Below are 22,472 nucleotides of genomic sequence, written 5' to 3'. Positions count from 1 at the left end.
CCGGGAAGATCCCACATGCCACGGAGCAACTAAGCCCGTGCACCACAACTACTGAGCCCGTGTGCCACAACTACTGAAGCCCATGCACCTACAGCCCATATTCCGCAACAAAAGAAGCCACTGCAATGAGAAGCCCACACACCACAAGGAAGAGTAGCCCCCGCTCTCCGCAACTAGAGAAAGCCTCAGCACAGAAACGAAGCCCCAACGCAGCCAAAAATCAAATTAAAACCAGCGTATCCTTACAGAAATATCTAAGCACTTAATCTCTAGAGACACCACTTGGGCTGCTATTCTAGCTAATAAGATTAATAAATTTTTTTGTTTTATTTATTTGGGGCTGCATTGGGTCTTCGTCGCTGCACCGCGGGCTTTCTCTAGTTGCAGCGAGCAGGGTCTACTCTTTGTTGTGATGCGCAGACTTCTAACTGCAGTGGCTTCTCTTGTGCGGAGCACAGGCTCTAGGTCCATGGGCTTCAGTAGTTGTGGCACACGGGCTCAGTAGTTGTGGCACACGGGCTTAGTTGCTCTGTGGCATGTGGGATCTTCCCGGACCAGGGCTCGAACCCGTGTCCCCTGCATTGGCAGGCAGATTCTTAACCACTGCGCCACCAGGGAAGCCCAGATTAATAAATTTTGATGTATCAGTACTTTAGGGAAAACTAATAATCTGTTCCTTCAGAGTTCTATTGATTGCTTGGGATGAGAAAAATCCTCAACCAGTTTATTCACCATTCACATATTTTATTACTATTCTTGGCAACTAACTGTCATTTAAAAACCAAGAAATACCCTATATAATTTGCATTTTCCCATGTGTTGCTGTTGTTTTGCATACCCTTCTTTACCAACCCCTATTCCCACACAGCTCCACCTCCTCCCCCCAAAAGACAACCGTTTTCCTATGAATGAAGATCATGTTGCAGTTCCTTACTGTAATGACCTGCTTATCTATTCTTTACCTTTAAAACTGAGTAAGTCCTACAGGTATCATTAATCCAATAACTTGATTTTCATAAAGGACCTGAGGGGCTACCAGGTCTCAAACTGCCTTCTAAATCAAAGATTTAATGATGTTCTGCAGTTTTTAGATTAAATATATTTTATTAGGCACTAACTGTTTGAAAGTCTAGAACATATATATCATAAAACTAATTTGCTATTTCACTAGAACATGCATCTAAATTAAGTCATCTCTTGGTTCTGCTGTGTACGCCACATACATAGAAATACAGAGATAGATCTGTTCAATAAATTATGAGATGCACAAGACACACTAAAACTCTCACACTCTATGAATGTATTAACCACACAAGCACATGTGATTTCAATAAGCTGACAATGTTCTCCCAGGACTGCTTAATTTAGCATACCTGCTCATAAACTTTGGTTTGGACACCACCTAATGGCAGAAAATATTTTTTTTTAGAACCTACTTTGCTTCCTGAGGCTTGCTAATTTTTGTAGTTCAGTTTATACTGATTTAGAAAATATTTGCTCTTTATCAACCTATATAAATAGTTTTTCAGTTTTTTAAAAAAGACAAAGCCTTACCTTGGAATAATAAACTACTTTTCACACTGGGAAAATGCCAATGAAATACTTTAAAAAATTCTATTCGATCCTTAAATATTTAAATTGAGCCTCATAATTAAGATGTTTTCATTGAATCATCTTAATTAGGGGTTCCCAAACTTTTAAAACCATACACATTTAATTTTTTTCAAGAGATGCCTGCCTGAACCTAGTGTTTGTTTCATGATTCAACAGAGGCAAAATATTTGGGATAATACAGAGCAGATAACTGATGTTTTAAGAAAAGGAATTTATTATTTACACCACTGAAATAGTCCCCCGTAAGAACAATACATACCATGTTTATTTGAAAGAATCAGATTCCTTTCAAATAGAAGAACTGTATAAAGCAATACTGTCAACACAAAACAGTGGTCACATTACATATCTGCAGGCATAAGCAATGCAAATAAATTTCTTTTTTTAATCTTATGGCTAGATATTTTCACTGCAACACAGTGTTTGCACTTAGAGAAGACAAAGCTGGAACAGAACAAAAACTTTTTGTTCATGCTTTTTAGGACTGAACCAGTGATACGTCCCATTCTAAAATGTACTGCCTTTAACTGCTTTTAGGACAACGGTTTTAGGCAGGAGTGCTTCTACTTGGCCACCACAAAGAAATACACTCTTGTTTCTTAGTTTCATTCCTCAGTCTCATGTTTTCTATTTGTCACACTATGACATATCTGTATCAGAGGAGACGTTTTCCAGTTTTACTCAAAGAACACTGAGACACATACACACCAAACTGAGACAGCTCAGAATTTAGAGATAAAAGTAGTGGACTAATAAGAGAAATCGTGTTTATGACAAAGGAATAAGAAAAACTCTCGGTGGTTTTAAGCATACTAAACTAGGTTCCTTACTAAAAACTTTTTTTTTTTGGTTTTAAAAACAGTAGTTTCAAGGTGGGTTTGGGCTTAGACAACACAGTGAGACAAAAATACAAGACATACTTATTTCCAAAGTCACAAAATGACATTGTTAACCATACATTTTTGTCCACTTTTTGTGTGTGTGTGGGGAATAAAACTCAGTACTCTATGCTGGAGAAAATATTTTTCAAGAGTTACATTATATTCATACAGGGGGAAAAAGGTGGTTTTTTGGGGGGGGTTTTTTGGCGTATTGCTATGATCTTCAAAAAATATAAAATTAAATTTACAAAAAACTGGAAGACCAAGTATAAGCAGTCTGATATTTGCTGCAGTGTCCAGCACTATCATAATGATCTTTAGCATAAGAGCAAAAAGAAGTTCATGGATCTCAAGTATCTTCAATAACTGCCAGTATAGCTTGTAACTACTGTCCTTGCTTCTTTGAGAGATACCTGCAAGAAATAAAATAAGATGTCTAAGCTGTATCACACTAAATTTAAGTTAACAATCTAACTCTCCTCCCCAAAGAAAGTTGTTTAATAACAAAACTTTTCAAGATAACAACTGTTAGTAATCGCTAACACGTGTTGTTTGTGGGCCAAGCACTGTTCTAAGTACATGCATTCATTCATTTAGTCCTCACAACAGTTCTATGTGTTTAGTGAGAACTTATTTCTATTTTACAGTCACAAAGAGGTTAAGCAATTTGCCCAAGTTCATACAGCAAGAAAGTGGCAGAGTTCAGATTGAAAATAAGGCTCTGGAGACTACACACTATCACTCCACACTGCCTTACTTCCAAATGTGAAAGCAATATATTAACCAGTATTATAATTTCCCCCCAAAACTCAAAGTCCATTTGAAAACCTTCTTGCATAAAGGTAGTGAGCCAAAGCTGCTAAATAACTCTGATCAAGAGTGTAAAGATGCAAAGATGTTAATTCACCAAGCAAATTTTTCTTCATATTATTTTATAGAAGTCTACCAATAAATTAAAATTTTTACATCTCCATTTCTCACATTTATGAATTACTGTACTCAGAGCTATGGGGGTGGGAAAAGAGTTCTTAAAATCAGGAGACCTGGACAAGTTGTGATGGTAAATCTTGCTCAAACTGGCATTTACTATCTCTATGAATTAGTTACACCATCTAGAGGAAATGTGGATAAAAATGCCAGCCTTACCCTCCTAATAGGATTATAAGACTCTAATAAGAAGTATATAAATAAGTATTATGTAGGTATATAAGTACATAAGTATACGAGTGACCTGAAAAGCCTAAAGTGTAATTTGAAAAGCCAAAGTGTTATATTACATGAAGTTTCCTTTGCTGCTGTATTGGTGAATCAGCTTCTCACAGATCTACTTCCAAAAAAGTACTTGCAGTACATAATAATCCTGTTCACTTCTCCAGAGGTTTTTCCTGCCTCAAAATCTTGACGTTTATATGCGGTCCGTATGTACATTTGTACTTATGTTTGTGCTCAGAAAAAAAGACTAGAAGACTAGACACCAAGCTGGTAACAGTGGTTATCTTTCATAATCACAAGTAACTGTTTCCCTAAAGGAATAAATTTTCTAATTTTTCTGCTACACAGAGGTTACTTGTAATTTTTAACAGAAAACTTTTTAGTATATTTTATTTTATCCTGACATTATTTTACAGTATGAGAACAGATTCATAAAAGAGTGACCCACTTAATGTCACAATTAACAGGTAGCATCACAAACATGTACTAGTCTCTCAAATCCTCTCTACTAGAGAAGTATTAAAGATCTTAAGAGATGTGGGTTTATGAACAAGTTAGAGGTTAAGAGAAAGGGAAAAATACTTCCAGGGGAGATGTCACTGGATTAGAAAATAGCTTTAGAATTCACCCATTTAAAACAAAAAATAAGAGTTATGTGTATACCAGAGCTGCCAGACAATTTTTTCATTCATTAATGTAATGAAGAAATGAATAAGCAATTAGCACTTACCTTTCCCAATATTTGTGATTTAGGTCCAAAAAGTCATCTAACTTTGCTATTTCCTTGAGGTACTGGGTTAATTTTAAAAGTTCTTTGTCTTTATCTCGATTTAGGTGTGCTTTCATAAAAGGTCTTATCTATTAGAAAACAAACATTATCCAACACTTCACACTGTACTAAGAAAACTAGTACAAATCTACACTATTCTATCACTTAAATTATAGTTAATGAGATTAAAATATCACCAAGGCTGTCAATACTAAGAATTAGTTTTACATTATCTCACTGACAGTCATGGTATGTTTATAGTAGAAGTTCTTCCACTTAATTTACCTTCTGTTATATTTTCAGTCTGAACCTCACAACACCAGCTGTCTTACAGCACTTGAACCTTATGTGGCTTCTCTACTTTGCAAAACTGCTTAGACTTTTCCCCCTTCTATCAGTCCAGTTACTTCTTACTAATTAATCTCATTCACATCACTTCATTCATAAAAAAGTACCCAATACACACTTGATAAATTTTAACACTGATGATTTTCACATCAGTATTTTCTATGAAATTTTTATATAGCTAAAATATTACACATTTGTATAACCTATTTTCACTCATTTTATCATAAGCATTTTTATCAGTAAAGTCTCCATTAAAATATTTTTAATTATATGAGTTTTCCCATAAAAATCAGCCATATTTTCTAAATTTTTAAGTTCAATATATTTTATGATAAAAAGTATTCATTTCAAAAGCATAAAAGTCAGGATGGTGGACAGGATTGAAGACTGTAATTAGTAAGGGATTTTACATCTTGACTTGAATGGTAGTTACATATGTTCTCTGTAAAACAATTTGTTAAACTGCACATTTTATGCACTTTTCTTTATGTTACACTTCCAATAAAGAGTTCTACTTTTGTTGGTTTTTTTTTTTTTTTTTTTTTGCAGTACGCGGGCCTCTCACCACTGTGGCCTCTCATTGCGGAGCGCTCCGGACGCGCAGGCTCAGCAGCCATGGCCCACGGGCCCAGCCGCTCCACGGCACGCGGGGTCCTCTCAGACCGGGGCACAAACCCGCGTCCCCTGCATGGGCAGGCGGGCTCCCCACCACTGCGCCACCAGGGAAGCCCTGAGTACTACTTTTTTAAAGACACCAGCTCATCTATATAGCACTCAAGACAGCATTTCAAAAACTTTTAACTAATTTTAGATGAAATTATGTATCTGGGATTTGCTTCAAAATATCAAAGAGAAGGAAGTAGGTAAGGTATAGAGCAAACATCCATGAATTAACAAGTTGTTTAAACAGGATAATGCATACATGGGGGTCAGTTTATACAATTCAATGTAGTTCTTTTTATGCTTGAACTTTTCCATTATAAAAAACATACATCTTTTAAAAATCACACATACGTCTGCAAGGACTGAATAATAAAGCATTAGTATATCCTTATTGTGATTGGGAGAAAATGCAAACCGGTCAATTTTACATAGTGACATTTAAAAACAGATGACATTTAATCATTGTCACCTGTTGAGAACAATGAGCCCATAGGAGTCGTTACCATATCTATCAAGAGTAGAGGTTTTAAATATTTTTTTATATACTTCTCTGTCATTGGAAAAACACACCACCAGCTTGAAACGGACAGAAGAGTATTTTCCCATATGTTTCAGGTTCTACTCACATCAGAACCGTTTAGGGCCAGGGACCTCCACAGCTGTTAGTCAGCTGGGCTCTGGCTGAAGGGCACCAATAAGAGCTGTCAGTCTGCACAGAAGCAAACTCTTGTAGGAGATCCTAATTCCAAACCGGCAGCGCGGGCAGTGCTGCTTCACAGCAGCAGCAGTGACTGCAGGAGATCAAGAAAATTCTCTGCAGGGACCTGCTTAAGCCCTACAGCTAGGTGTAAATAAGTATATCATCACAATATAGTGAAATGAGTTTCAGCATAATCCCGGGCAATACTGTAATGTTTTAAAGTATTTCCTCATTTAAAAAGATTGTAAAGGCAACATACTGACTTCTAAACTATTAATATACAATGTACCAAAGTGATTCCAAGTATAGAAGCAGGAAGGGATTGAGACTGAAAGAGAAAGTACAGAGTCAGTGGCTGGTAAATAAGATTTTCAACCCAAGGCCCTGCTAAGTTACTTTTACTTTCTAAACATTTGGTCTTAAGCACTATTAAATGACAAAACTAAAATACCCCAAAGATTCTGGATCTAAAAGTTAAACTAGTTAAGTGGAAAAAATTCACCTAACTGACTTCAATTGTTTCAGTAATAATCACTGTTCCATTCTTCAAGAAGGATCTAAGTGATCATTAGAAGGGCAGGCAACATATATTACCACTGCTGTCTCATATCAAAAAACATTTTTAGGAAATTAAGAATGTTTAGATTATCTGCATTCTCTTAAATCACCATATCCTTCTATAGATAATAAAAGTGAAGTTCAGAGTAACTACTGATTAATCCATGACCAAAATTCAAATTCCTTTAGTTCAGTACTATATTCATAATTGACAAAGCCTCCTATGTTATATATTTCAAACCTTATGATTTGCAAGCTTATATTAGAAGTTAACTACTTTAAAAATAAGCAGTCTTTAAGATCTCTGTGAAATCTCTGAGATTTCTACCAGAAACATTATGGAACTGTGATAACAAAATAGAATTCAGAATATTTCACAATTTCAAAACCACTTCTCTGTCAATGTGGGCAGATCATTAATTACTACCTTCTTAAAAGAGGCTTTCAAAAGGAGACATGCGAGAGATTATCTGTAGAATGCTTAAAAATACCTCTCCTGAATTAGAATTTTTGGAGGCAGAAACTTACATTTTTTGGAATTCCTTCAATGATTCTACTGAGTACTCTGCTAAAAAACAAACAAACAAACAACTTGCTCTAAAGTAACATGAAGAACTACAAGTTTATATCATCATCTCTCTGCATCCAGAGATGAGGAGGGCCCAAATATTGGCTGGGAAAATAATATTTCTTCTAAAAACACACATGAAACTAATATTTTTTTTTAAGTTAAAGCTCTTCTCAAAAATCATTCCCTGGGCTTCCCTGATGGCACAGTGGTTGAGAGTCCGCCTGCCGATGCAGGGGACACGGGTTCGTGCCCCGGTCCGGGAAGACCCCACATGCCATGGAGCGACTAGGCCCGTGAGCCAAGGCCGCTGAGTCTGCGCGTCTGGAGCCTGTGCTCCGCAACGGGAGAGGCCACAACAGTGAGAGGCCCGCGTGCGGCAAAAAAAAAAAATCATTCCCTTTCTCACTTATATGTAGAATCTAAAAAAACAAAAAAAACAAAAAAACAAAACACATACATAAAGCCAAGCTCATACATACAGAGAACAGAGAACAGAAAGAACATACTGGTGGTTACCAGAGATGGGTGGGTGGGAGAAATGGGTAAAAGGAGTCAAAAGGTACATACCTCCAGTTATAAAATAAATAAGTCATGGGAACACAGCAACTATAGTTAACAATACCATATTGCGTATTTGAAAGTTGCCTAGAGAGCATATCTTAAACGTTCTCATCAGAAGAAAATATTCTGTAACTATGTATGCTGACAGATGTTAGTTAACTAGACTTATTGTGGTGATCATTTCACAATATAAACAAATATCAAATCATAAATTATGCTGTATTCCTGAAGCTAATATTATACCTCAGTTAAAAAAATTTAATCATTCCTTAAATACCATGACTTTACCTCCTTTCCAGTACAGACACCATTAGTTTCATACAAAATTTGGCTTAGATCAATTGAATCTTTCCTCAAGACTGAAGGTACTTTTGTACCTTATACCTCGTAAACTACATACAGGAAAAGCACTTCTCCTAAAGCCTCAAACAGAAATCATTTTTAAAGGACAGCATAACCACCAGTCTACCCCAAGTACTTTTCTTCCAAGTCAACAGCTTTTATATTTGTGGCAATTCACTACCTAGATTAACATTCAGTCCCTAAACTATCCTCATTGTACACTAAAGACAACATCAATAATCTGTACGGAGAGCTTCAAAAATCTACTTTCTTCAAGTTTTTCTCTCTTGTCTTTTAAAGTCATCAAGAATTCAGCTGGTGGGGACTTCCCTGGTGGCAGAGTGGTTAAGAAACTGCCTGCCAATGCAGGAGACACGGGTTCGAGCCCTGGTCCAGGAAGATCCCACATGCCGCGAAGCAACAAAGCCCATGCGCCACAACTACTAAGCCTGCACTCTAGAGCCCGCGAGCCACAGCTACGGAGCCCACATGCCACAACTACTAAAGCCTGTGCACCTACAGCCGGTGCTCCACAATGAGAAGCCCCCACTTGCCACAATTAGACAAAGCCCACACGCAGCAACAAACACCCAACACAGCCAAAAATAAATAAATTTATGTAAAAAATAAAAATTAGAAAAACAAAACAAAACAAACCATCTGGATGAGTTGGTTAACTACGGAGATACCAAGCAGAAAGAGAGAATGCTCAATTTTATATGAATTTTTCTAAACACTTAAGCTTTTCTTGACAGGATAATACACTACTTCCAAAAATTTATGAAATTCAATAGTGCTAACATTCTACTACATAATCCAGCATATGTGAGAATAGCAAGTAAAATTATGTCTTACCTTTAGTCCATTCTGTGGGTTCATTAGAAAATTTCTTCCTATGTCATCAAACATGATGGTATTTTTTTTGCTGTAAAACTCCGAAAACTTTCCCCATATAACACCAAGAGGCTTTACCTTAGAATAAAAGTTTAGATTTAACTCAAATTTCATCAATAGTTCATCCTTTCTTAAAAGCAGAAATACTGCAAAATGCCCTGCAGAACTATGCCAGAGCATTCCTTTACCATGAGGCAGTGATGGCTGGCTGTGTGAACAAAACAGAACCAAGATGCAACACACTGTAAGGCACAATATATCTCTCAATGTCAACTTCTCAAGGTCTGTTCATGTCTAATGGAACGAAGCCCATTATAAGATTTCCTATAATTTTAATATGAAGATTTGGAATCAAAAAAAGTATCTAATTTTTAAAAAATCTAGTATTTGTTTAGATGTCTGCTGAACATTCACATGTCCCCTCAGGGCTTGAGGTTTCACATAGGGTCTGTTTTCAAAACTAGAAAACTTTAATGACAATGTACCTGGTTCTTTTATTACAATATTTAAATATTTTGTAAAGGAAAAATGGACTTTCTCCTTAGTTCAGTGGTATAGGTGCACAATTTCTAGGGCATCTGATTATTTAACTTCAAAACACCGTAATTTGTAAATTCTTGATTTTATTTCTGAATTCTTAAAATGAGCCTTCAAAAAGGTAATTCCTCAGTTATTCGTATCTATTGATGCTTGCATAAATTCTCTGTAAGATCACACAAAAAATAATAGTGATTGCTTGAAGGAAGGAAAGTTCAGAGGCTGGAGGGTCCAGGAGGGAGGAATACTTTTCACTATACACTTTATTTGTGAATCATGTGAATATATGTTACACACTCACAAAAATATTTTAAATACATTAACTTTTAAAAGAAAAAGTACTTTTTGCTGAAGGCAGTAGTCTCATTGATGGTAATGTGAGATTATAATGTGAGATAATAATATGAGATTAAATGGTAGTAAAATGGTGACAAGGGTTGTCATTAATTTTAAAATGTTTTTTCTCCTCTATACTTTCTTTTCATATGGAGAAAGCCTTTTTTTCTTAGTGTCCTCATTACTGCAAAAAAAGTTATTCAAATATTTTAATTTCACTAAAATTTTATTTGCTGTATTTGTTTGCACTATTTGTTTACTACTGAAACAAACCCGCCAAATATATAGAAACTGACACAATAAAACAGATTCTTGGTTTTCTTAGCCAACATAAAGCTTCAAAAAATATAAGAGTTCACAGATCATTTGTTAAACTAAGGAAACCCCTGAACCAAATAACGGTTAAAAACTATTTTCTAACAGTTTGCAAATACTGCTAAAATACTTCTTTCACTTTAATAATGTATCATGAAAAATTTCTGAAGCACTAAATACTGCATCAAATAATTAGCTGCATTCCATTAAATGGATGAAAAAAAATGTGTACAACGAACTCCCTACTGTTGTAGGGATTTGTTATTGAGGATTTCTTTTTATTCCTTTAATTTTTCATTATTAAATACTCCTGTTTAACATTTCCCAAACTTTTTACTGTTTAGACTTTGTTCATGTACCACTTCAGTAGATAATAAATTATATTTTTCCTTGATGTACACAGTATTTCCTTTATTGAAAACTCCATACACACATAAACAGTTCTATTTATGACTTTTATGACTTTGACGATTTTAATACTGTCTCCCCTAAGCTTTCCTAGTTTGCTAAGTTCTCCCCAATTCCTATTAGTCTGTGTTTCCAAAAGGTATGGACCATGTCTCTTCATCTCTTTATTCCCAAGAGTGCCCATTACAGGGCCTTGCAGATCATAGAAGTTCATAATATGACCAGTTACTTGACAAGTAAACAAAGTGAAGAAACTTAATCTTTTTAGCCCAACTCTTTCCTGATGGTTCTTATTGCTTTCTCTAGGGCTTCATGTACATCACCCAAAGTACATGCATCATGATATATCTATTTTTATTTATCAGTTTCATAGAGGGCAGGGCAAGCATGTCTTGGTCTGTTTCTAGTATCTTCCTTGACAACGTTCAGTATTTTTTCACACCTACTCTGTCTTTAGCAACACTGTGCTGTTATCATCACAGGACAATTAACCATGACCTTTCTTGACAGTCCTTCCTCAGCATCCTTAACTTTGTCACTAAAATTCAAATCTGTTAACCTGAAATACATCTTCCTATGTCAAAACTCAATTGATACTTTATTATCCACTCAGATGTATTTCTAAACTCTGTGTAGTTTATTCCATCAATATAAATATAAAAGTATACCACGGAGAAAAGGGAACACTCTTGCACTGCTGGTGGGAATGTAAATTGATGCAGCCACTATGGAGAACAGTATGGAGGTTCCTTAAAAAACTACAAATAGAACTACCATACAACCCAGCAATCCCACTATTGGGCATATACCCTGAGAAAACCATAATTCAAAAAGTGATGTACCAAAATGTTCCTTGCAGCTCTATGTACAATAGCCAGGAGATGGAAGCAACCTAAGTGTCCATCATTGGATGAATGGATAAAGAAGATGTGGCACATATATACAATGAAATATTACTCAGCCATAAAAAGAAACGAAATTGAGTTATTTGTAGTGAGGTGGATGGACCTAGAGTCTGTCATAGAGAGTAAAGTAAGTCAGAAGGAGAAAAACAAATACCATATGCTAACACATATATATGGAATCTAAGAAAAAAAAAGTAGAAGAATCTAGGGGCAAGACGGGAATGGAGACGCAGACCTACTAGAGAATGGACTTGAGGATGTGGGGAGGGGGAAGGGTAGGCTGTGACAAAGTGAGACAGTGGCATGGACATATATACACTACCAAACGCAGAATAGATAACTAGTGGGAAGCAGCCACATAGCACAGGGAGATCAGCTCAGTGCTTTGTGACCACCTAGAGGGGTGGGATAAGGAGGGTGGGAGGGAGGGAGACACAAGAGGGAAAAGATATGGGAGCATGTGTATATGTATAACTGATTCACTTGTTATAAAGCAGAAACTAACACACCATTTTAAAGCAATTATACTCCGATAAAAATGTTTTTAAAAAAAGTTATAGTAGATGAATAAAATATAAGCCTTTAAGATGTTCATATCTTCCACAAATTAATAAAAACTTTCTTGATTGTAAAAAAAAAAAAAGTACACCAGAAAACAAGCAAGTCTTTAAATAAAAAGTAAAATGACTTCTTACATCTATTAATCCTCTCCTTGGAGTATGCACTGTTATCATAGCAGCACTGTCCAACATGAAGGTAATCTTGTAATTTGCATTTGTACTCACTCCCAGCTCCTATAAATACAAATATTCATGTGGTTAAAATATAATAATGTGGAAAATTCCAGGCTTTATGAAAAGTCCATCTATAATTTCCCATAATGCCAACTTTCTACCCCCCTGGCTACCACACCTTGCTCAACAACTAGCAAGCATTTTAGTTTCACAAAGTGAAATCGATAAATGGTAGTCCAAAGAACCCTAGTCTATTTAGCTCTAAAATGAGGGGCCCTTTTCAATGTACTACCAGAAACAGGTTACTTCCCAATTTAATATTTTAGAAGAGCATCACTCCTTTAAGTATCACACACCAGAGAAAAGAAGGAAAAGAAAGTATTAGTGTAAAATGGGAGAAAGAGGAGAGGAGGATTTGCTGTACTTTTTCTTGAAAAAGACATAGGTAATCAATGCAAACCACCATTAAGCAGACTTTAAACACACCTCTAACTCCTGATACTGGCATTTGTTTTGCTACTAAATGCTCTCCAATGACAATGAAATTAATTCAATTCGGAACTTTCTAAAAAGACAAATGCAGTTTCAAAACGTTCTTAAATGGACTGTTTTCTAACACTTACTTTCATTTTAGCTTCAATCCACTTCATATTTGTTGCAGCTAAAACATGAGGAATGATAACACAATATGTATGAAAAGCTTGAATTTCATTTAAAAAATCTTTCTTCTGTATAAATTAGTTAAGTTTTCTAAGCAAGACTAAAAGTTCAAATACATCACAAATAATCCCTAGCATATTTATGGTAATTTCCTTTTAACTATTTATAAAAATAAACTTATTTTAGTGTGTCTTCAAGACAATAACATTTAAACAACTTTTATCTAAAAGATAAGGTAACCAATGCTCAAAAGAACTCTGAACCTAGGAAATTCATAAATCAAGACCTAACCACCCTTTTAAAAACAGCCCTAATAACGTTCTCTATCAGTTCTAAACTTGAATTTAGGATGCCTGGATCTCCATTTTCTTCTGCGTTCTTACTGCCAGGCAACACACAGGTATATATGTCAATATAATAATATAATGTTATGTTATGTTATAATGTTATGTGTCAAAAGTTTATGTTGAAGACTGCTAGGCTAAAGACTGTCGAAAAATGCTAATGAAAATTAGCATTTTGCCAGGCTCAGCAAACTTAGTGCTCATTGAGTCCAGCAGCTTTTAACAAGAAGTCTGAGGCAACTAAATTCACAAACCCTATCTATGTCACGTGCCTGCTCATTGTCAGACACCAACCACTTCTGAGATCACTGATAAAAATTCAAACTTCAGTTTTATGTGCCCTACTTATCTGAAGTTATTGGACTAAACTATATAGGTATTACAAAGTAAAATGTTTAAAAATGGAAAAAGAAGTTCAATTATTTAAAGTGTGTATATGAGTGTGTGTATATTATTTTAAGGGCAAAGAGGTAGCTGAGTCCTCAAAATAAAATCTTTAGCACACATACAAGAACCAAAATCACCTTACATGCAAAACCGGTCAGTTGAACTAAAATTTTAGAGAGTGATGTATCTACAATGACAACAATCAGGAGATAGGGAAAAACAATTTTTAAAATTCAGTATATATTTTGGGACTATAATCCCCAGATGAAAAACAGAAAGATTTACAGCTAATAAAGAGTTTCTAATTATTAAGAAACTATTACATGTCAGACATGTTACTAGTTGCTGTACCAATATTTTATTCTTACAACTACCCTGTAATATAGATTTATTTATCTTCATTTCTCAGATGAGGAAGCTAAGGCTCAGAGCAAATAACTGAACTGTCAGAGCCAGGATTAAAACCCTAGTCTATTTAGCTCCAAAGTGAGGTGCCCTTTTCAACATACTGCCATGAAATTTATTTTTTTTTAAAAATTTATTTTAAACATATGATTGTAAAAAGTTCTCAAAGTCCCTAAGTCTATTCTAATAACATTTAGAGGATAAACTTTTTTCTCAAATGTCATCTCAGATGTCAGAGTTACTGAACAAAAAACTGCTTCCCAGAAAGCTTTCTTCTCTGTATCTTAAAAACCAGAAAATTATGTATTTCACTACAAATTGAATTGTAATGGCTATGCACTCATAGTAACACTAAACTATTGAGATACTCTGATTATAAAAGAAAATACAAAGGAAATTTACAAACTGCAGAACAACTATGTGGCCTCTCATCAAAAACCTAGTATGATTTCCATATTTAGGGATTTTATTTAGTTCACAATTAGGATAGCTCTTTTCTGCTTATGACATTGCCAAGAGGTAACTTTAAATGTCTGTGGGAAGGTGAGATGTAAATCAATACAGTCCCCTTCCCTTTTCAGAAGGTCGTACAACAAAAAGATTGTCACCTGAACTAAACAGTGTGCTCAGTAATGTAGTAAATTTACTTTTTGGAGCAAACTCACTGTTACCACACACCTGTAAGTTCCTGGAATGGCAGACCACAAGTTGAGTAACACTGCTTTAGCCCACTTATTAATTTTCCTTGAGTAAATTCATATTGCCTTTATTTCTGAACTACATCACTGTAAAATTTTTTTTAATACGTATCTTTCTCCAAGTGTTTTGAGACTAGAATGATGAAGAAAGGAGAAAGCAACATTATACTAAAGCATCAAAGATTCTATAGCAAAGATCAAAAAGAAAAGATCCTAAAAAAGGTGGGGTCTTGTGAAAATAAGGCCATTTCTTTTTCACACCATAATCTACTCTTTGGTATTTGGCAAATACACAAGTTTATATTGTGATGCAAGAAAGTCAAACATGCTTCATCAGAAATTTGCAAAATATAAAATTTAAGTCACATTTTATAAAGCAGAGTAATATAAGGAACAACCTTATTTTCATGGAAATCTAAACAAGAAATATAGCTTACACCAAATAACAATGTCATAATCCTCATATGCAGATGTTAGGAATTCATGAAGATATGGCCGCATCAATTCTACCCCAGTCTCTGCACAAGATCTATGGTCTAAAAGAAAATCAGAGATGATGATTAGTTTATTATCCTGGACAAGTACCTAATATCAATTAAACTTCTGAAATGTAATATAAACACTCAAATACAAACTACTTCAGACTAACTTACATCAGCTGACAATGGGATGTCTTCAAAGCACACAATTCAATATTCTTGCAATCCAATTTTAACTGATCAATTCTGTTCAATTTGCAATGACCAATATCCAGAATTCAGGCTTATATAATAAACAGTAAATTTTTTTCTCATCTAATCTCTAAAACGTAGATGTTATTTTAGGATATGAAAATCAAACTAGGGCCACATATACTCACTTTTTAGCCATTTACCTACCAAATATGATCATATTTCATCAAAATAACAGATCTGATTAACTTAATAATCAAATTTTTAAAAAAATTTATACTAACTTATGACATGTACTTAAAGTTAAGGATCAGAGGTAAATAAATTCATTCTAATATCAGGAGTTAACTAATCATTTCTGGCAATATTAGAGGATGAAGAACAAATTTTTTTGTTGATATGAAATTTTAAATTCAAGAATCTGCCTTGAACATAATTAAATAGAAAACCAGGAATAAAATATCAAAAATGATTTTTAAATAATCATAAAATGTTAAGTGTTAATCAATAGGGAATCACTTGATTAAATTATCACACATCCATAAACTAGAAAAGCGCCTGAGCAAAAAATACATATATTTAACTCACAATGAATGTTAAATGACTGTGATGTTCAATATATCATTAAGTAAACATAAAAAGGACATACAAACACCCTGGAAGATGCACATGAAAATATGGGTGGACATCTTTGGATCTTGGGATTACAGATGACTTCTTTTTTCCCTTACAATAAAATGATTTACTTTTAAAATAAAAAGAGGGCTTCCCTGGTGGCGCAGTGGTTGAGAATCTGCCTGCCGATGCAGGGGACACGGGTTCGTGCCCCAGTCTGGGAAGATCCCACATGCCGCGGAGCAGCTGGGCCCGTGAGCCATGGCCGCTGAGCCTGCGTATCTGGAGCCTGTGCTCCGCAACGGGAGAGGCCACAACAGTGAGAGGCCCGCATATCACAAAAATAAAAAAAAAAGAAAAAAAAAAAGAAAAAAATAAAAAGAAAAGCTTTCAAATATTTCATATTGCAAGGGAAAAACAAACAAATAAAAGGGGAAAATGGCATTGTGGATAACATAAGATGGAGCACAGTTTTAGCTGACTTACCAAATAACGTATAATCAACATCTAGTACCAAAAGTTTTTTCCCTTCCCTGGGAGGATTCAAAATTTCCACTTTGTACTCTTTTACTCTGCGGGAAATTTTCAGCAGGTTTTCCTCCCTAAAGAAAAATAAAATCAGATGAAATATTCACTTTTTCTCAAATTACAACCAATTTCCTTTGATGATGAAAAGTACTCACCTATTTTCTACTTCAACTACTTCATCTTCAATATCGAAGTCATTAATAACATCATCATTGTCAGGAGGTGGACCTAAGACATCTTCCTATTAAGATGAAAAACAGTTTTGTTTGACCATATTATCATTAACATAACAAATACATTCATAGCATAAAAAAACAAATAAGAGGTACGATTTGAGTCCAAGAGTCTTGCAAGCACACACTACGGGAAAACTTCCACATTTTATATTTTGTTATATATGTTCACTGGGCAGATTTACCACGTTAAATTTGACCATAAGCACTACTACTACACTTACAGCTAGCTATACACTAACAAATTTCCCAGTATTTGCTTTCTGCTGAATTAATAACACATTCATTGTGCAGCTTTTACTTTTCATTGACTGCTAAACTGACAATTTTACCACAATTAAAACTATGATACAACAGTGTGATATAAACCATAATATCTTCAAAGGGACAAATGGTAACAAAAGTAAACATTTACCAAGCTCTCCTCACGAGTTCCCATCATCATGATTTTAGTATTTGGTTTCAGTTTGAGAGCTCCAAGCTTAACATCATTTTCTGCAGGTTTGCCTACAATACAAGCAAATGACTGTTTTCTCACTATAGTTCAGGTGCTGGTTTCACTATCCCATTACACAAAACCCTAACATTAAAAGGTTTGGTACAGATTCCACAGGAAGTTTTTTTCCTTAAATTAACAAACTGTTACTGCTGAATTAGCAATTTCTAACACACTAAGAAGTAGTAATTAACACAAGGTTGGAATTTTTCCCCAACTCTTAGAGGAACACCTTTAATTCAACTAACTAAACAAAATAAATCCATGTTTTATTCTGTTGTTCAAGATGAAGATGACTGTTTTCCAGAAAGTCCTGAAAATTGAGTGCCTGAGGTAACTGTACATTTACTGCTACTCAGAACTCACCGTTCAATGATAAGACAAACACCTTGAAAGTGCCTTTTAACTGAATGTGAACACTGCCTATAATTTACAAATCATTATTACTTTCGAAACAGAAAAGATAATTTGGGGAGAGTAAAAGGCCCAAGCTGTAATGAAAAGGCTGTGCTAGAAGACAGATACTAGAAATTACACTGGGGACTTCCCTGGTGGCCCAGTGGTAAAGAATCCGCCTTACAATACAGGGGATGCAGGTTCGATCCCTGGTCAGGGAACTACGATCCCACATGCCGCGGGGCAACTAAGCCCGGGCGCCACAACGACTGAGCTCCTGCACCTCAACTAGAGCCCGCATGCTACAAACTACAGAGCCCATGCACTCTGGAGCCTGTGCACCACAACGAAAGAAAACTCGCACACCAAAACTAGAAAGAAGCCCACACGCCACAAAGAAAGATCCCGCATGCCTCAACGAAGATCCCGAGTGCCGCAACTAAGACCCGACCCCGACACAGCCCAAAAAAAATTTAAATAAATAATACATAAGTCTTAAAAAAAGAAAGAAAGAAAGAAAGAAATTACACTGTTTACCTGGGACTTCCGTGTCACAGGTTTAACAAGCAAACATCAACTGTCAGAGGAAATCAAAAGTAATCTTAATAGTGGTGGTATTTTCAGGTATCCTTAAATATTCTTACTTGTACCATCAAAAAAATTTTAGGGATATCCCTATCAAAGAAATCTCTAAGGGGAAAGACTTATTAAAGTGAACAGATAATACCTAATATAAAGATTCATAAATATACCAATGCAATAAATGGGAAGAAAGGAGAAAATTACCTTTAACTTTGAGTCCAAGTAACTTCTGGCGTTCTGGTAGCACTCCAGTAAGGGTCTTGAGAAACTGTTTGAGATCTAGCACAGTATCATCTTCTGAAAGTGTGGTCACTGAATATTCCTGTCCACCCCATTTTACAATGATAGGAAGAGCCATCCTTGAAACATACGATGAGGCAGCTTTTGTTCAGAAAAAGATACCTAGAAAGAAAGGCATATACAAGTTAAAATAGATAAAGATGTATGTAAACTTGTAACTTTAAGTTTTATAAACTGTGTCATTTGAGTCCTATTTTACAACTTGATGGTAGAGAAACAGGATTTTCTACTTACAGAAATGTTATCAGAATGCCAAAAGTTATCAAGAGTCAAAGTTAAAATTCTCCCACCCTCTCAACTTTTGGCTTAAAGTTACAACTTCCTAATATTCTATCAGATTCTCCCTGTTCAAGTGGAAAGCTGCAATAAATGAGCTAACTATTCCTCCCTCTCTGATCAGGTTTATGCTACTAGCAAGTTCCTCCATGATGGACCGTCCATACTCATTTACCATTTGCAAAGTAGGACAGTGAGTTGTTAAGAGCATAAACTCTAGAGACAGATTACGTGGGTTCAGAGCTCAGCTCTCCCACTTATTAGCTATTTAACCTTGGAAAGCTAACTGACTCTTAGTGCCTAGGTTTCCTCATCTGTAAAATAGGGATGCTAATACTACCTATTTCTCAGGGTTCTTAAGAGAAATAAATTAATTTTTGTAAGTCACATACTACCTGGCACATAGTAAGCTCTAAACAAGTAAGTACTGGTTACATAAATTGTTTTAAAAACTAGAACTGAAGTGTTCCAGGCACTGCGCTAAATAAATAGTAAATGGCCATTATTTGTTTCATATTTAATACACTGGACAGTTTTTACTCAATCTCCTTTAACAAGGTTGTTTGATAAGAACTGTCCCTCTTTTACAATTAAGGAAACAGGAGTTCAGAGAGGTTATGCAATCTGCTCATGGGCACACAGCTGATAACAGAACAAGTCTTCCGACTAAATCTCATGTTTCTTCCCTTACACAACTGTCTCTCTTGAATTGGATCTACAGGAGTTAAGGCACCAAAGATCAGTAAATACAAAACCTACAGGCACAGATATAAGTACACAAAGATTATATAGCAGCTGTCACTCATCAACAATAGCATGTAGGTCTCTGCTTTCTACCAGTTTTCTTAAGTTTGTTCCCCCAACAGGTCAGAGAACTAGATTTTCTAATCTCAAAGTAGCGGTATTTCCAAATGCTGTCACATATTTAATACATTTGACTTCACTCTTCAAGTATTTCAACCAACTGCAAGAAAGAAGGCAAATTATAAATCTTAACATGCAAACGTAATTTGGAAATTTAAGGTGTCTTCAACATGCTTATTAGAAAAGAGCACCGTAAATTCACTTACATTTATTCTATGTTTACAACCTGCTCTACTAAAACTTTAAAGAAGGTGTGTTACTTTAGGGCAGTGTATTCTATTTGGAGAGAACTTGCTCTAACAAACGTTATAATCCTCAATAAAAAGCCAAATGGCCCTTTTGAGTCAAATTGAAATATCATTTAATTATTATTTTTCTGTGAGAAGTGGAAATAAAACTGAAAATTTACAAGAGCTAGGAATGCAAATAGCACTAATACAGAATATTGTGTTGGGCAAAGCAGAACATGTGAAGTGAGATCACCTGAACTCTAGGTAATGTGGACAAGTCACTGCACCTCTAGACCAGTGTTCTCAAAGTGTGGTCCCCAGACCATTCAACAGCACTGACCCCATTAGGTAACTTGTTGGGAATGTAACTGGGTCTGGAGAGAAGAATCCTAGCAATTTGGGTTTTAACAATCTCTGTCTCCCCCTCCCCCCATCTCTGAGGCATGCTAAAGTTTGAGAGCCGGTGCTCTAGGCTCTTCAATTTTTCTGCCTTAACAAAAAAAAATGTGCCAGATGGCATGGGCCATCTATGTGCTTAGTAAAGCAGTATACAAACGTCATCACCCATGCCACAAGTGGGATTTCCAAGTTGAAAACTGCTCTAAAGGACCAAGCACAACAAAATAAACACCATAAAAAATTTTTACCACATAAAGTCCTTCAAACTGTTTTTCAAAGTTACTGAACCTCATTCCTTCAATATTCAGATCATTAACAACAATGGAGCAATGCAATGCAAAAGCATGAGTCATTTTATGTTTTCACATTGAGCCTTCTTTCTTACACAATTTTAATGTTTTGTATCACTGCGGACCCCATCAGATTTATAAACTGAAAAATGATTTTAGGGGTAAATGTGGCAATCAAACCCAAACAAGTAAGCAAGGAGCACACCTTTATGGTGAAACTACAGTCAAGAACGGCTGTTTGGGTAAATTCTTCTACCTAACATACAGTGGTGACTTGCCTAGTCAAGGCAGGAATGTTTACTTGACAAAAAAAGTGTTAATCCCTGCGATAACAGCCGTGACAAAACTTTGTATACTATAAAAAGCAATACGAATGGTGGTGAAGATAAAATGATAACATGCTCAACAATTTAATTGAATAATCTCATTTAATCTTCACAATCCTAAACTGACAACTACTGTCTTCATTATACAGACTGGAAAATTGAAAAAGAGGAAAAACAAATTGCCCGAGACCACACAACTAAAAAGTAACAAAGGCGGTTAATTTGAAAGTAACAGCAGCAAAAGTTAACACCTTGGGAATTGAGGGGAGGGAGTTAAATTTAAACACGCCCAGTAAAGGGTAACTGTTGAAGTACTGTCAACTCCTCCTCGGGAGAGCAGGGCAGCAGCAACTGCGAAAGAGTGAAGAGGAAAGAGCTGCGGGAAATGACTGGTATGAGACAGCACACAAGGCAGGCAGAGACCCCAAAACCCGAGAGCGCCGGGATACGTTCAACAGGGAGGAGGGAGAGACGGACAAACCCCAAAAGAGGGAGAAATAAAGGTTTGGGGACCCGAAATCTACTGAGGCGCCATAAGCCCTCCACCTAGGCGACAAGGCTGGATGGGAAGGCGTCGGCCCCTGTGAAGAGCCGGCCGGGACCGGAGGCCTGGGCCGCGAACCAGGGCAGCCGCGGGCGGGGCCCCCATGAGCAGCCACCAGCTCGCCCGCCCGGCCACAGTGGAGGCCGGGTCGCGAGGACTGCAAAGCTGTGATTCCCCCAGCCCCACGGCGCGCCGGGATGCCCCGGGTCCCCTCACCTGGAGCGCGGAGGAACCGGCAGCAGTGGACGAAGGAACCGACCGCAGCGGAATCCAAGGCGACCGGAAGTGAGAGGCGGGGACCGGAACCGGCTAAGGAACCGGAAGTTAGGGTTTGAAACGGAAGCGCGCTGGAGAGCGGAAGGTCGCTTCCCGTGTTTCTCTTTGAGCAGTGATGGTATGTAGTCGTTGCCAGGGACTTCCTCACTGCGACGAGGGAACCAGGCCTTTCCGAGAATGTGACCGCTGTACGGATGCCTGCGAGTACTGGATGGCTTCCGTCCCTCGCCCGTTCTGCGCATGCGTCCGCTGGCGGGCTTTGAGTTGGGCAGGCCCTGCGCGGGTATGACGTCTCTGGTATTGTTTCGCCAAAGTCGGGGCTGGAGCGGGTTGCTGGCTTCCCTAGGTGTGCTGAGATCTCCCTGGAACTCGGGCCTAAAACTTGTGTGGCTTTGTCATGTTCCGAATGAGGCCTGAAAGGTGATGTTTGAGGACTGAAGACTTGAGAACTCTATCCGGCACCAGGGGCCACCAACACTAGTAATTTCAGAAGTTTAGAATTCTACCCATTTTACCCCATCGAAGAGGAAATTGAGGATCGTCAGGGAAGGGGCAAGCCCAAGTCTCAGAGAACCAAGGAAGCAAATCTCATGAGAGCTGCATC

General features: G+C 36.6%; 1 protein-coding gene across 1 annotated transcript; it reads right to left on the bottom strand.

Moving 5' to 3' along the window:
• Positions 1-1,089: 1,089 nt before the first annotated feature.
• On the bottom strand, positions 1,090-22,110 carry UBLCP1 (ubiquitin like domain containing CTD phosphatase 1). The gene is made up of 11 exons (XM_059062689.2): positions 21,809-22,110; positions 18,568-18,765; positions 17,305-17,396; positions 16,812-16,897; positions 16,615-16,730; positions 15,280-15,378; positions 12,972-13,009; positions 12,310-12,408; positions 9,075-9,191; positions 4,438-4,565; positions 1,090-2,908 (listed from the first exon to the last, which is right to left on the bottom strand). The coding sequence occupies exons 2-11, from the start codon at positions 18,719-18,721 to the stop codon at positions 2,881-2,883; spliced, it is 957 nt and encodes a 318-aa protein (XP_058918672.1). The 5' UTR covers positions 18,722-18,765; positions 21,809-22,110; the 3' UTR covers positions 1,090-2,880.
• Positions 22,111-22,472: the final 362 nt, after the last annotated feature.

Source organism: Kogia breviceps, chromosome 4 (assembly GCF_026419965.1).
Source record: "Kogia breviceps isolate mKogBre1 chromosome 4, mKogBre1 haplotype 1, whole genome shotgun sequence".
Taxonomy (NCBI): Eukaryota; Metazoa; Chordata; class Mammalia; order Artiodactyla; family Physeteridae; genus Kogia; species Kogia breviceps.
Note: the sequence above shows the minus strand (reverse complement) of the source record. Positions and strands in the feature narration are given on the sequence as shown.

Coding starts and splice junctions, on each gene's coding strand:
- UBLCP1 (XM_059062689.2), bottom strand. CDS start 18,721: ATGGCTCTTCCTATCATTGTAAAATGGGGTGGACAGGAATATTCAGTG. Junction 16,898..17,304: donor GAACTCGTGAGGAGAGCTTG/GTAAATGTTTAC, acceptor TCATCTTAATAG/GAAGATGTCTTAGGTCCACC. Junction 12,409..12,971: donor GGATTGAAGCTAAAATGAAA/GTAAGTGTTAGA, acceptor TTGTATTTATAG/GAGCTGGGAGTGAGTACAAA.